This window comes from Setaria italica, chromosome VII (genome assembly GCF_000263155.2).
Source record: "Setaria italica strain Yugu1 chromosome VII, Setaria_italica_v2.0, whole genome shotgun sequence".
Classification (NCBI taxonomy): domain Eukaryota; kingdom Viridiplantae; phylum Streptophyta; class Magnoliopsida; order Poales; family Poaceae; genus Setaria; species Setaria italica.
The window spans coordinates 32,826,719-32,842,344 of NC_028456.1; the positions used below are offsets into that span (position 1 = coordinate 32,826,719).

General features: G+C 46.0%; 2 protein-coding genes across 2 annotated transcripts; both read right to left on the reverse strand.

The window, feature by feature from the left end:
- Window positions 1–1,625: 1,625 nt before the first annotated feature.
- On the reverse strand, window positions 1,626–5,650 carry LOC101761692 (BTB/POZ domain-containing protein At2g13690). The gene is made up of 2 exons (XM_004977128.4): window positions 4,994–5,650; window positions 1,626–3,112 (listed from the first exon to the last, which is right to left on the reverse strand). Exons 1-2 carry the CDS (start codon window positions 5,618–5,620, stop codon window positions 2,189–2,191), a joined length of 1,551 nt encoding a protein of 516 aa, XP_004977185.1. The 5' UTR covers window positions 5,621–5,650; the 3' UTR covers window positions 1,626–2,188.
- A 5,621-nt stretch (window positions 5,651–11,271) lies between these two features.
- Window positions 11,272–12,758, reverse strand: LOC111257971 (L10-interacting MYB domain-containing protein-like). Its single transcript, XM_022828568.1, has 3 exons — window positions 12,465–12,758; window positions 11,949–12,254; window positions 11,272–11,853 (listed from the first exon to the last, which is right to left on the reverse strand). Exons 1-3 carry the CDS (start codon window positions 12,756–12,758, stop codon window positions 11,272–11,274), a joined length of 1,182 nt encoding a protein of 393 aa, XP_022684303.1.
- Between the last annotated feature and the right edge of the window lie 2,868 nt (window positions 12,759–15,626).

The following is a 15,626-nucleotide window of genomic DNA, read 5'->3' on the forward strand; positions in this document are numbered from 1 at the left end:
TATGCCATAAATAAAAGTGAGACCATTTATACATGGCTTGTTGGCACATTAAGGTGGAAAAGTGGAAGTGTCTCATGTGCCTACTCCTAAGTACCCCATGTATTTCAAACTACCTGTGAAACTTATATACTTCCATGTACTCCCACTTTTCCACTTTTGTCATTAAAACGGCACATACTCGGCGAGGAAAGTAAAAAAAAAACAAATATAGAAACGTTAAAGAAAAATAAAAGTTGGGTAAATCCAGTATTGTAGCTTCACCGGTTTTGAAGCTACTGTCAGAGAGGTCTTTCTAAACGGTCCATAGCACGTGCAACACGCGGCCGAGTGTGCCGCTAGCTCCGCGAGGTCCGGCCGCGCTTGTTCGGCGGATGCAACTGACATCTGATTCTGTTTTCAATTCCTTTCCTTGTGCTTGGAAGGGTAGCTCGAATGCTCGATCGAGGAGCAGCCTTGTGTTGGATGGAGCCATGGAGCTAGGGCGGTCGAGAGATTAGCGATGGTTCGGCTCCCATGGCGATCGATTAGCTGACGACGACGATCGCTCGAGCGCTGGTTGTGTGATTGTGTCAGTCAGTCCATGTCCTTTTGTCAAATTTTGTGGTGCTTATTACTCCGTCCTGTTACACGCAACTCCAACTTGGCGTTGGATCCACTGTTATTAAGCCATGCTTTCTTAAATCACCTGTGTCAAAAAAAAAATCCGTAACGTCTCCAAAACGGCAGAAACAGCAGGTCCGTTACCGGTTTATTACCTGCACCGCCAACACGCAGACCGGCAGCCAGGTGTGATCAGGTGTTTGGAGTTTGGACTATGCACCCTATTGTTTTCGTTGACGGCTTGACTCGCACGGACGCTTGTCGTGTGCTCCACCGTGTCACACCTTGGCCTCTCACGGCGATGATACGATTGATGCAGGTGCACGAACTGTCTACACGTTCAAGAAATACCTGTGCCAAATACGAATACGGCTTCGCGGCCTGTTCGCTTCAGCTTATTCAGCCGGCTTATCAGCCACCAAACAGTGTTTTCTTCTCACAACAAATCAGCCGTTTCAGCTTTTCAGCTGGCTTATAAGCTGAAGCGAACAGGCTCTCGGTTCCAAGCACCAGCACTGCTCCTACCAAGCAGCAACTCGGAGCAGGGGTGACCACAGGAGTCGCAGCGCCAGCCACAAGGAGACACGTGTCCAGTGGTTGGATGCTTCATCGCTCTCTCTCTCTCTCTCCGCTTTGGGTGATGACACTTCAACTGAAAGCTATAATAAGCCCATAACAAACCACTGGCCCACCGGAAACTCAACGCCATACCGTGGTGTGGCATGGCATGTCCACCTGGCTGAACCTTAAAGAATCCTCAATTCATGAAAAAGCAAAGAAAGATCTGGCCGCCATGCCCAATTCCATCCAGGTATCCATGAGGCCCCGAAAAACCAGGCTGGGAAGAATTATGCCTTTCCAAACTAGTAAAATATACAACAGCACTGGCCTGTGGCCCACATGCAGGCTGGGCCCACAGAAACGTGTGCCTTGCCGAATCCCAACTGAACATTCCATTCTAGCAAGTATAGTAACCATGGATATACTACTACACAAGATGCGTCGTATACAGTGGGAAAACACAGTTGCACAAACAAACAAACAAATGATTGAAGCAACAATATACCTCGCATATGACACTATCCAGTTCAGGAAGCAACCAAGGCGGCAAATTGACATTTACACCGGTGGTGATATATACAGATGATACCTCACTCAAGCGAAATGGATCTCTGTTGTTAACAGCCAGAGCAAGCAGACCATAGCACTAAGCCAAGACAGAAAAGCTCCATCATCTCCGGCTCAGGACAGAGGACACCCTGTCCTTGTTCTGCAAGCTGCAACCAGAGCACCAGTGGGCCGCTAGTCCTGATCACATTGAATCTTATTAAACAGATTGCACGAACACTACTCATCCAGTGCAGCTTCTCAACCGTCACAGCAGATATATACTATACCTTCAGCCCCACATGGAGGAACTAAAGAATGTTTTCCTTACATCTCTGGTGAGCTAATGAATACAGATCAGCCCAGCCTTCGTCAGGGAAACCTGGCACAGCCAGCTATACCATACCATGTATCACGCAGCATAAACAAAGCACATACGCATGCACACATTCAGATGATGAATTGCAGAACTGAAACCCACTCAGCTACTGCTACCTAAGGATCTTACAAATGACCGCCGCCACCAGACCTGGAAGGCCCTCATCAGGTTCGGGCACTCCCGGCCTTGCCCGCTGAAAGCCTCGAACCATTCCATGAACAGCACCTGCTGCTGCGCCAACGTGAGCGTCAACAGCGCTTGCCCGATTCCTTCCTCCAGGGTCGTCACATTGAGGCCCTTCGGGTACCTCCGGAGCCAACCGAAATCTACCAGCATTGGCCTGAACCAGGCCTGAAAGAAGCTGAACCGTTTATCCCCAGTACAATGGAGCTTCCCACTCCCCATGGCAATAAAAATTGTCGCTGAAATCCGGCTCAGCTCATGACGTATCATTGGTGACACCCGCTCCTGCATGCTGCTTAGGGTCTTTTTGTTGGCCCATACATCAACAAATTCCTCTCCCATCTGCCTGTCTATTAGAATCTGAAGCAACCAGTTGATGTCCTCAACTAGCTTGTAGATTCTCTCAAGTGGTCCTTTTCCGACTGAAGAAATGGATCTTTCATCAGCATGGACCAAATCCGAAGATTCTTCAAACAATCCCACCAGAGAATTCAGGCAAGAATGGCAGATACAGTAAATGCTCCTCTTGTCCAGCTCTTTATCGCCCTTTATGTAGACAGAGGACTTTGACAGGATACCATTGACTAAATTCCGCAGCTCTTTCCGAGCATTATTGTTGGTCCCCTTTGTGATGGAATCGACTAGTTCAACTACCAGTTCTGCAGAGGAGGTGGGTCTTTGTGGTTGTAACCTTGCCAGCAGATTTCTGAAAGCTGCTTCGTACGAAGAATGCTGAGAAAGCAATTGCTTGATGATGTCCTCTTCAGATTCATTCCATGGAACAGCCTCAAGATACATTAGACAGTTGTTAACTCCTCTGTCAAACAGAAGTGACAAGGATACCTGAGAAATTTGTTTAGGCATCAAGTAAAATATGTTTAGAATAAGCTACAGGAAACCCATTCACATTTTCAGACATACATTAGCAAACATAAAAAGTGGTAGAAGCGTAGATCTATTAGTATGAAAGTACACTCAACATAATCTGCATTGACTTCCAAATGTTTCCAAAATGGTAGAATGAATCAATAGCCCTCTTGAAGTTCATATGATAGTATTTCAAATATGAAAGTAGATCTATCAGCACGATGGTTGCTGTTGCAAACCAACGGCACCATACGTAGCTTTTCAGTGCAATACTTATACTGGAAAACTTGCCATCATACAGTAGTGAAGATCTCAAACATGAGGCAGATAGGCTCCTTTTGTATTGGTGAAACCACCCAAACTCAAGGAAATAGGTCTATGATCATATCCCCCAAAAGGCAAAAATACAAATAGGTGGCCATGTATCTGGAATAGGTGTACAGATCAGTGAAAACAGACTAATGGGGTTTCCGTGAATTGGAAGAAGTCAATCACTAACAAGAAATTCAAGATTGGTTCTCTTGTTCTCAGGGATACATGATATATGATATTGATTATCCAATCAGATGGTTGTCTTAGAATGAAGCAGTGATGTCAATTGCATTCTTAGTAATTGACAGGAATGGGAAAGACAGTGGAAACTTAGTCGATTCAGCAGGTTACACAAACTCAAAATAACACCAATATTTAGGAGTTTGCTTCACTTATCTGATTGCTTGATTGTATGAATGTAAACTCAATACCAAGCGCAAAAGGAAGCAAGGGTATAACTTTCTCAAACTTGCAACAACTAAGCATTCTCTCTAAGCTATGCTCCAGAGTGAAGAACAAACACTTATAACACAGCCAGAATTAACTGAGAGTCAAACCTTTTGTACCGTTTCAGGCACCAACAACCAAATTAACTTCTAGCTAAGAAGCATAATTAATAGCTTTAATTCATCAAACATGAATAGCATTTCTCTCGGTTGGTCTGCCTTTATTCCGAATAAGTCGAAGAGTACCATGTTCTAGTACATGAGATGGTCCAACGAATTTTAAAAATATTTAGCAAGATCCCTTTTGTCACCACATTAATGATATTAATTCTGCATCTACAGTGGAAGATTCACATCACTAGAGCAAGCAGCGAATTACAAAAAGTGCGCAAATAAAAGCACTAGTAACATGGGGAAAAATCAGAATTCTGATGGTTTTAAATAAATTGAGACAGCAGAAAATATATTGAAATCCAAGTTGAATTTTAAAACTGATAAGACGATGAAAAAGAAATATTGCCCAAAATAATGGCATAGAAAAAAGACTGGAATTTTTGTGGAAATGAAAAACTGACTACAATAGTACAGAATGAAGGAGAAACTTGAAAAATAGCTGCGTTAATGTTTGTAAATTGAAGATGTTCTAACAAGGGAATATAGGGAAAATATCAAACCAAAATATCACATTTTAATAATTTTACCAGCCATGCTTTATGTTAGTGTAATGATGACTCAACAACGTGGTTCCATACTTCCATGACCAAATTTGCAAGCACCATGAACGGTGTTTGCCTGCAGGTTGTGTTCAAGGATATCAGACCAGTATTTCTCTACTATGCCAATTTAAAAATGACCACCAACTAGGCAATAACCAAACATCTCTATATTAATATTTACCACATTCTAAAAATAGATCAATACTAAAATTAGCACTACGTATAGCACTAGATTAACACCACAGTAAAAGTTGGAATCTTTCCGAAGATGCAGAATTCAATGAACAAAACAACTATATCCAAGAACTAAAGAGTAAAATTGGCGTACAAATCAACAAACAGGGGCTACATGACATCAGAGTTCAGAGAGACAGAGAGCTCACCTCGAGAACGCCGATGGCACGCGCGACACCACCACGAGCGAGCCGCCTCATCGCAGCGGTCTCGTCTTCGTCTTCCAGCATCATCTCGACCGCCTCCCTGAAGGACTCCACCTCGACCTTTCCTTCCACCGCCACCTCTCCGCCTCGTCCCCCAAGAACCTTCCTCACCACCTTGCTCTCCCTGCGCACCCTCTCCACCTCGTCCACCTCCAAGACCACGCCTTTCTCTACCAGTCTCAGCCGCAGCGTCGCCCTCGGCTTCTCCACCGCCGCCGCCGGCGGGGGCGGCGGAGGCGGAGGCGGAGGCAGGGCGGGAGGCGGGCACTCGGTGACGGACGACAGCCGCGCGGAAACACACGAACCCGCGGTGGCAGCGAAGGACGGGTCATCGATGGGGGAGACGCGGCCCGGGGAGCGGATGCGGCGGGAGAGCGGCGGCGCGAGCTGGTGCGACGGCTTGGCTCGCGGCGGCGCGGGGAGGGGGCTCCGGTTGGCGGCCGCGGCGGCCGCGGTGGAGGGGTCGAGGCCGAAGGAGCAGCACCAGGGCTGGCGCGGCGGGGGCGCCTTGCGTCGGCTCCGGCGGCGGTGCGCGGCGGCCGCCGGCGACGCGCTCGTCGTCGTCGGCATTTGGGTTGGCGTATCGGTCGGGGGAAGCAGAAGGGGAGCACGTTATGTAGGTGCGAGCTGTGAGGAGTTTGTTTATGTGGCGATATTTGCTAGGTGGTATCACAAGTGTACCTAAGGTTTGGGTATATTGGTGCGAATGATGAATTGATGATGATCGGGATTGTTCCTAAGTTGGGATTGTACTGGGTTGGACACATCATGTCCAAATTATAAAATTTTGGTTGTTTGAACTCCTACGAAATGTTAGCTGAAAATAAAAGCCCTGCTAAAGCGTGACTTCAAAGTCGCGGTTACGAAAAATGGATAGAAATGGTTTCTCGTTGATTGGAAAAATAAGATAAAGTAGCACTTATTTTTTATTTCAATGAGCTCAGATTATAGTATCAGCATATATTCATATCTTAGGACCTCTGCATTTGTATTGCTATATTCAAAGTATAACAATTTATGCACAATTAAGCTAGTCTTAGCTCGTAAGCTGAAGGAAATCATCTAACATTAATTAAACCAACTTGTTCCAACCACATATCCTCATCCCGGAGGATAAGGTTATTCTTTATACTAATTTTAGTTCCTGTCGTTGATTCCAAGTAAAGTATCATTTTAAAAACTAGACCTCATGAAATTGCGCGATTGAGTATGTTAGTATGCTCTTGCTCTTGCAGTTAGATTGACTGCATACTCATTTACCAGTTGGGATGGAGTGTGATGTTTCTGAGGAACAAGGTAGATACCCTCGAAGAGATGGGTCAAGTTTTAAATGAAGAAGATGCATATTAACTAACTGAATCTTACAACTTAGATACTATCACCGAATAATAATTGATGAGTTTTAGGCAAGACATACCTAGGCTAGTGCTTGAATTGTCTTAGTAAAACTCACAATGCTTACATAGTAACATTTTTTGATGAAGGCTTACATAGTTACATTGTTTGCCACCTACAATTTTCCTAATATAAGATCATCAAAGGAGTCCACTAGTCCAAGGTGTAGTACGAGTATGACAATTCCTTGCGGTATGAATACCCTGTGAGTGTAGCAGTTTTGGGGCGTGGCGTGCTGGTAATAAAGATGGCGTACAGGAAAAGCGGGAAGCAAAGTTGCCGTTGCAGCTTTTGTGCGCAATGGCATCATCATTTCATTTTATATTTTTTTCTCTCCGAGCCCCTCGCTCATCTCCACACACACACACACCCCTCCGCTTTCCTTGGTTTAGGCGGCAAATTAAAAAAGCTTGAGCTTTCGCGTAATCTTTTTTTCCCTCCCCTCCCATGGCTAATGCTGCTAGCATCATCACCGCAGTCAAAGTTTCCTACCGTTGCAGCCTGCACACGCTCATCATGCACGCCTTCGCCTTATGGCTCTGCTTTTCGTGTACATAATGGTGTTTCGTCTGATCTCTACCTTTCACGAAAGATCACACTTAGACGCTGGCTGATTTTTCTTTTTTCTTTTTTTGCTTCCGAGTACAACTACATTCGGTGCTTGGTTTACCGTGGAAGAATTGTCAAGTTTGATGACGTTATTTAGTCTATTGCTTGCGGAGGCTTAACTCTTGGTGTTTTGGAGCTAAATAAATAAAGGAAATTAAAAAGAATTGGAGGAGCTTATTGGCAGCTAGGCAATGGCTTGAAGGAAGCACGCAAGAGGCCGGCCGGCAGGTGGATCCAACAGTAGCGAGAACGTTTAGCTTATTAGGTGGCCGTGAGCGCGGCCCACCGGCGCGGCAGCTGCACCGGCGACGACGACCTGTAATAAGAAACTAATGCCCGGCGCATGATGAAACGGTGGCACTAAACCAAACACGAAGCATTCCGGCCACCCATGCGATGCGATGGATCGTGCCACGTCACCATTGTTCAACGACAGTACAAGTACCCGGACGCCTGAAAGAAAGAGTAGAATAATGCCTGAAAGAAACGACTTGGTCCTTTAGCCCGTGCTCGGCCTCCAGCCCTGAACTAAACCCTAGCGGCAACACGCGATACGTGGACAGAGCAGCAGGAGCTGGTCGACCAAACAGTGGTTAGCTGCTTGGCCACCTGCAATTAATGATTAAGCTAGTTCCGTTTGGTTTGGTTTGGTTGGTATGGTTTGATTATTTGGCAATAGCAATTCCATCGACCGGCTAATAGTAGTCATTATGGCATGTGTTATGCTGGCTACCTGTTGCTAATTCCTGTCATTCCCTGTTCATCAGGAGTGTGTGATCGAGTATCAATCAAAGCCTCATTTTGTCTGCCACATTTTATTTATTATATGATGCTGCTGCATGCATGGGACGGCTGGATGCTTTGTTTCATGACGACCAAATAAAACGTGCAGTCTCCAAACATTTTTTAAAACAGATTTGTGATCGCCGCAACGCGCAAGCTTCCGCTGGGAGAGGATCATTGGATCACGTAGCTAGGATTTGTTTCGTCTTGCAAACAAAAAAAAAGGAAGAAAATGGAGGATTTGTTTCAAAGAATCGACTCAAATAAACAAACCTCTCCTGTGACTATGACTATGAGTGAACGAATTAAAAGTACAGTATGCATACAATAATAATTCAACAATCTTGCATCCATTGATCATGGATGTATCGTCCCAGTACGATCGACAGTGGACAGGCTATTGATGATCTGAGCAAATGGACATGCCCCCGCCATTCAGCGCGTAAACAATTAACTAATTAAACCCTAGCTTACGTTCCAGCCAACCAAATTGGTGGTTAGCCACCTGCCATTAAACTAGTTAAGCTCATTCGGTTGGTCGGGATCACATACATCTACTACTTGGCTGGTTTAATTTCAGCAACCGCAACCACCGTGCCTATATCCCAAAACCAGCTGCTCCCCTACCGGATTTGGGTGCTGCAAAGTATCAAACCTCTACCAACTCTAACGGCGTTGCAATTTTACAGTACTAAGTTATTAACATAACATTATTGCCTCTAACAATCATTTCCTTGCTTAAAAAACGCCATCCTTCTATCCTAACTCTCCATGCGATCTTCCAAAGCCACCTTGAGAGACTAGCTACCACCTACATACTGGTGTATGCACTTAGCTTGTACAGCCGCTCTACGTTTCTACTATCACATAGCGTACACGCGAAGCCGTCCCTTCTTAGGCATGGGCTACCAATACAACTGTGCATGCCTATACCGCTACACGCAAGTGTACTCCCAAATAGTGCATTGTCGCTCCCATACATACTACAGTACCTATTGGCACCAGATACTCTACGGGTGTAGGCAATTGTACATCTAGTTACCTTATCAAGGCTGTAGGCTTTCATTCTTGTTGCTGCTCCATAAATTATGACTGTACTTGTGGCGGCTCCAAGTAACATCATGCGTGTTTAGAAGAATCGTCCATACATGTCCTCCTTAATTAAGCTTTTGTTTTGGTTCAAAATTGTCTCTCTCACGGAACGCCACGTATACACATCGAGTTAGAAAGCGGAGTAATCAAATGACCATTTTGTCCCTAGTTGTTGGACATGCCATTGACATTGATGAGGGGAAAAAAATTGGCTGTCACACTTAAGCACTCAACCGCTTCGTCTAACAGCACAGTATGTACAACCTTTCGCATACGCATACAGATCAGATTAGAATTGGGGGATTACTGTTGGCACCCAACGCTCTATGACTATTTGACTGTTGCGTACTGGATTGGAATCAAAACCGTTGCCTGTATTCGATTGCCCGTTTCGTAGCAATATATTTTCAACAGAAAATATTCACTGCTCGTTCTTCCCTCGAGGAGGACCGGATCAGCCGCCTCGTACTCGCGACAGCCCAACAGGCCAACACATTAGAATAGTCTAAGGGCCTGTTTGGGACTGCTCCGCTCCAAAAAAAATAGCTCCACTCCACCAACTCCACCTTTTGTCAGATCCACTCCACCAACTCCAGAAAAATAGGGAGCTGGGTACCTGTTTGGCTACCGGATCCAAATTCAGCTCCAAAAATTATAGGAACAAGTGGGAATAGTCGTTTTTGCCCAAAGGTTTTGCTCTGTGCTACAGTTCCGCGCTACAGTACCATGCTACAGTGCTGCGCTACAGTACCCAAAAGGTCATGCACTGCTCATGTTTCTTTTTCACATGGAAAAAAAATTTCGTACTAGATAACATATCCATTACTTGTTCCAATAAAAATTAAAATTTGTTTCATGTGACATCAAATGAAATTACAAAATTAACCACATCAATATTAACTAGTTCCAAGCAAGAGAAAGAGCGGTGGCCAACTCATCACGAAATACATCCATAGTAGGAGCATTGGCATTCGAAGTAGACCCGTCCGACGCCAAGGGAGAAACTGCATATTTGTTATACCTTTCCGGGATAGTAGGTATGTAATTAGGATCACGATCACACCGATCAAAGTCAATGTCTTCACCTCCATGTTCACGGATATAATTATGAAGGACCATAGTAGCCACAACAATCATCTTTTGCTTGTACATAGGGTACGGTGGCATCTTGTAGAGAATTTGCCACTTCATTTTTAATAATCCAAATGATCTCTCAATAACATTGCGAATAGATGAGTGAACACGATTGAACCTTTCCGCGGGAGTCTTTGGTTCCATACCCCTATGCCATTCGGGTAAATGATACCTTTCACCCTTGTACGGAGCTAGATACCCAGGGCGATTAGGATAACCCGCATCAACAACATAGTATTTGCCTGCAAAATGAGAAGATAATATAAGTTATTATTTGTTCAGCACTAGGACAAGTAAAACAAAAATCATATGAAGACGATGTTACCTTGTGGAGGATGTGGGAAGAATTCTTCGTCCACTCTAATTGCATTGTACAGCACACTTGTGTCATGCATAGCTCCGGGTTGACCCGTGGATACATAAGTGAAACGCATGTCGAAATCACAAACAGCTAGAACATTTTGTGTTGCCATTCCGGTTTTCCCAATATATCTTACCATCTCCTCAGGTGACAGAGCGACACGAATATGAGTACCATCAAGAGCACCTATGCAATCTTTAAAGTGTGGATATGCACGTCTGTCATCTCTTATCCTTTTATGGACAGTAGGGAAGTTTGGATTTTTTGGTCTAATAAAATCCTTTGCCATAGCAATCAAACATAATAAGACCTCATCAAATTTCCTACTTATAGTTTCACCGGAGTGGTTGAATCTATTTTGAGCTCTCCTATTTGACTCATTTCCACCCAAAGTGTATAATAAGATGGCCAACATCTCAAGCGTGTTCATATGCATCGAAGGTTTTAGCCCATACCTTCCCACCAATAAATCATGAAGATCCATAAGTATTTTCTCATTCATACGAAGTTGTCTATGGCATTCTCCTGCATTCCTTATTGTCTCCATCAACCATCCCATGCCACTAAGGTTTGATATTCTTGGTGGGTTTTTATCTAGATATAGATCGACATAAATTTGAGCTACTTGAGCACCACCAAAAACTAAACTCCAAAACTGCGCACTCTCCTCACTACTATCACTCTCACTCTCGGACACCTGCAATTTGACATGAAACAAAATAACATGAATACACCATTGTTCAAGTGACATTAATATAAAAGGTTCAATGATGACAAAGTTCAAGTGACATTAATAAATAAAAATAAAAATGGTGTCCACATAATTGAAAAAAACAAATGGTGATCTTCAGTTCCCGTATTTGACGTTGAACTTCCTCGTAAGCCAACCGAATCTAATGTCCTTAGTTGGAAGTGTCATGAACATGTCCCTTTGATCTTTCTTCACAAACAACTCAGTAGCAATAAAATGCTCATCGGTACCATACCCCGCTCCACAATCCAAAACAAGATCCATTACTTGTTCAACGGTAACTTCGCCAACCTTTCTTGATGTGAAAGCCTTGGCTTGTTCAGCTATCTCACTCAATTTTTCTTGAATCACAAGTGCGGTTCCTGTTTTTGCTTTCTTTCCTTTCTCTATGACAACCCTCGATCTTCTTTTTGCATTGCCAATGGATGGAGATACCTCCTCAATGTCATTCACATCAACACCTCCATTATCCTCAATGTCATCCCCACCACCATCAAGGTTCTCACCAACATCAAGGTCTACTTCAATAGGAGTGTCATCATTTTGGGGTATGATAGGGTTCGAGCTCATAGGGTTCCAATGATCTGTTTCATCATTAATGATGTCACCAAACATAACGGTCAAATCATCCACATTTTGCAGAGGTTTTGTCCTGAACCCGCCGCATCCTGGGATATCCTGTAGTGAAAAATAAGATAAGAAAATAGTGTTAGTTATGAGTGAGTAACGAGTATGAATGATTCATTAAAATTTTTAAAAAATTACATCCTCACCTTTCTTGCCTTCCTCCACCACTCATCGTCCATGTCAATCACACCCTTTGTTCTATCCCAACCTGTTCCTGTTTGCCTCTTCATTAATCTATTCCATGCTGATAATTTTATCTTCAACTTGTCCCACTTGTTTTTCAATTGCATCTTGCTAAGATAAATTCCTGTCATCTGATAAAACCTATTTGACACTTCTGTATAGCCTACAGAGTTCAAATGTGTATTTGGTCTATTGCCTTTCTTAACTTGTTCTGCAAACAAGTTACAAACAATCGATGTGTATGCGTCGGTCCAGTCCATCATATCTCCCTGACCATGTTCAACGTCAGAACGTCTTTTGTAATAAAGACTATTTAGCTCACAGGTTGTGTACTAATTAAGCATATATGTATCTTGCAGCATCCACGTCAGTTTCCTACTACTACTAACATAATATTTTTGTTACTGTTGTTCCATCCATTCAATACCAAGCAAATGTATCAACGTATATGAAACGTACACCAAGGACAATTCACATACCTCCTCTTCGTCATTCTTCTTCGCTGCCCTAGAGGGCTTCTTGCTCTGTCCTTGGCCCCGACCTCTTCCTGGCCGCTTCTTCCCACGGCCATGGCCGACACTTGCATCTTCGGCACCAAGAACAACCTCATCCAAGTCAGCCTCATCGTCGGCCAGGGGCTGCTTCCTGCCAGTGTGGGCACGGGCGCCACGCCCGCCCACCGCCAAACTACGGCCGGCCGCGCCCAAGGCACGACCGAACCCGGCCTGGCCGACAGGCACGAACTCATCCAAGTCAGCCTCATCATCGGCCATCATCGTCCTATTGCCGGCATAGGCACGGCCGCCCACCGCCAAGCCACGGCCGGCGGCGCCCAGGCCACGGCCGATTTTTTCCAGGACGCCGGCGCCCAGGCCACGGCCGGCGGCACCCAGGCCACGGCCGGCCGCGCCAAGGCCACGGCCGGCGCCCAGGCCGGAGGCGTCCAGGCCGGCGCCCAGGCCACGGTCGGCGCCCAGGCCGGAGGCGTCCAGGCCGGCGCCCGGGCCACGGCCGGCGCCGCCCAGCCCGGAGCCGCGCAGGCCGGAGGCGTCCAGGCCGGCGCCCAGGCCACGGCCGGCGGCGCCCAGGCCGCCGGCGCCCAGCCCGGCCGCGCCCAGGCCGGCCGCATCAAGGCGGGCGGCGCCCAGGCCGCCGGCGCCCAGCCCGGCCGCGCCCAGGCCGGCCGCATCCAGGCGGCCGGCGCCCAGGCCGCCGGCGCCCAGCCCGGCCGCGTCCAGGCCGGCCGCGCCCAGGCGGGCCGCGCCCAGGACAGGGTCACCGCCGGCATCCTCCAAGTCCTCCACGACAACGGTTTCCGCACCGTCGGCCATGGGCGGCGACGGGTGGAACGGGCGCTCGACGCCGGCGACGGAAGCTGTACGGGCGGCAGCGAACGGGCAGAAGAACAGGAGTCGCGGGAAGAACAGGAGTCGCGGGAAGAACAGGAGCCACGGTTGTTTTTTTTTTCTTTCTCAACGGTACTGTAAAGGGTGGCATTGGTGGGTAATTTCTACCCAACTCCAAGAGGGGTTATAAAAGTTGTTTTTTGAGAGCACCCTTTGAGGAGCTCCAGGAAAATCTTGGAGTTGCCCCCCAGATCCACATTTTTTTTGGAGTTGGTATAGTTGGAGCTGAAGGTGTTTGGCAAGATGAAGCTGGAGTGGAGCTATTTTTTTTGGAGCGGAGCAGTCCCAAACAGGCCCTAAGTCATCAAGTGCGGTGGCCCGTTTCCTGTCACGGCGGTCGGACGCTCTCGTCTTCCTCCTCGGCCACGGTTCGCGCTCCAAACTCCGGCGAGCGGCTCGGCTCCCCGCCTCACACGTGGGCCATGGCTTGGCCTTGGCCGCTGCTCGCGCCGCCGGACCTTTCTCTTTGGCTCAGCGGAGATCTGGATGGTGCGGGATGCGCTTCACGACCGGGACGACCGGCGGCGGCGGTGGGGCCGGAATCGACGGTGGCGAAAGCCAGAGGGGGCACTTCGCAAAGTTTCCATCCAATGCAGAGGGCTGTCCGCAAATATTTGGATCGCGATTAAATTAATAATCGCGTACCAAATTAATAATCCCTATTGTGTTGAGTAGAAGTACTCGGGTCATGTTTATACGTATCCGAATTTATAGGATCACACACTTAAGGGGCTGGAAGCCCAATTCGAATGTGATCCGAATTAGATCAGGTTTAGAGTACTAATGGGCTTCAGACTTAGAAGCCCGTCAGGAACCTCTATAAATAGAGGGGTGGGGGTGCCCTAAGGGGTATCCCTTTTGGCTGAACCATAGCTGCCGCGCCTCCCACGTCCTCGCCTCGTTGCAACTCGCGGACCTAACAGTCCGGCTTGCGACGCTTCCTCCCTGCACGTGTGGATACCTTGGAGGTGTTACACCTGCAGCACTTGGACGAGCCGCCGACGAGCCGCGGCACAAGGAGGACCTCACTGTACGTGGACGAGCTGCTCGACGTCGACGTGTTCGACTACGCTGATTGACTTCTGCCCCAACACGATTCTACAACTTTCACACATGTGCGTCGAGTGATAATTCCGTGATCCATATACGACAGTTTTTCTGATTTACGTGGTAGAAAATTTTTATTTTCCGCTAACGTAGCTACTTCATATCCTAACAAGATGTGCCTACATCTTCACTGCAGAAGCAGGATACCTGTGCCTTTTGTCCAAACCTTCCTCATCTAAAATTTGTGTTGGCCTCCTATTTAGGTATACCTCGTAAATCTGCTCCTGACAAAGAGAAGTTTGTCACTTATCGAAAGTATTAAAAACAGTTCGTTTTAGAATTATATTTCAATCAGAGACGCTTTTTTTTTACGCTTCTCTTTTCTAAGCTGAGAGGAGGTCTAAGCACAAATAATTGTTGCTGCTCCTCTAGAAGAAATTAAGTTTAAATTAATTTCTATTGACTGGGTAGATATAAGCTCTACCTATTTAATGACAAATGAATAAAGAGCATGATGCGTCGATGCTTTTCTTTACTGAATTCAAGTTAATGTCACCATTTTCTTTTATGGTCCTTCCTTTGTAAAGTACTTGAATTGGAAGAAAATAAAAATCCTCGTTCAGAAAAAAAAAGATTAAGAAAGCATGAGAGCCCAGCTCATAAAGCAAATTTGGAAGTTCAAATTGAATTAGTTCCTCCACGTAGAAGTACATGCCGAGAGATAGTTGAGTTTTACTACACTGTTGGATGATGCATACAAGTTGCTGTGAAGAAATTAAGAGAAGGCAGCAAAGGTTCCAATTTATTTCCGTTGACTAGGTTGATGAGCTCCAACCTACCTATTTAATGGCAAATGAACAAAGACCATGGTGTGATGTCATAGTATCGTTGATGCTTTTCTTTTCTGAATTCAACTTAATGTGATCAATTTTGCTTTGCTGTACTTTCTTTGTAAGAAATCCTTAGTTTGGGAGAAAAATAGAAAGTCCTATTTCAATAAAAAAAATTTACAAGAAGATGAGCCCTCTCTGGCTTGATCACCAACTCTTTGTTCTTCCATAGGACCTGTGTAATCCAAAACAAGAAGTCGGCCACTACATCCAGCAGCGAGCTCTCTCAATGTCAGACATTAAGCCCAACCACCATCGCCACTCCTGAGGACTGAGGTGAGGTGATCTCGACTCCTCT

Bases quoted from the DNA above. Each gene is read 5' to 3' on its own strand.
- LOC101761692 (XM_004977128.4), bottom strand. From the start codon at position 5,620: ATGCCGACGACGACGAGCGCGTCGCCGGCGGCCGCCGCGCACCGCCGC. The intron at 3,113-4,993 runs GTGAGCTCTCTG...CAAATTTCTCAG, and splicing joins GTGCCATCGGCGTTCTCGAG to GTATCCTTGTCACTTCTGTT.
- LOC111257971 (XM_022828568.1), bottom strand. From the start codon at position 12,758: ATGGCCGATGATGAGGCTGACTTGGATGAGTTCGTGCCTGTCGGCCAG. The intron at 12,255-12,464 runs GTATGTGAATTG...GAACATGGTCAG, and splicing joins AGAAGAATGACGAAGAGGAG to GGAGATATGATGGACTGGAC. The intron at 11,854-11,948 runs GTGAGGATGTAA...TTTTCACTACAG, and splicing joins GGTGGAGGAAGGCAAGAAAG to GATATCCCAGGATGCGGCGG.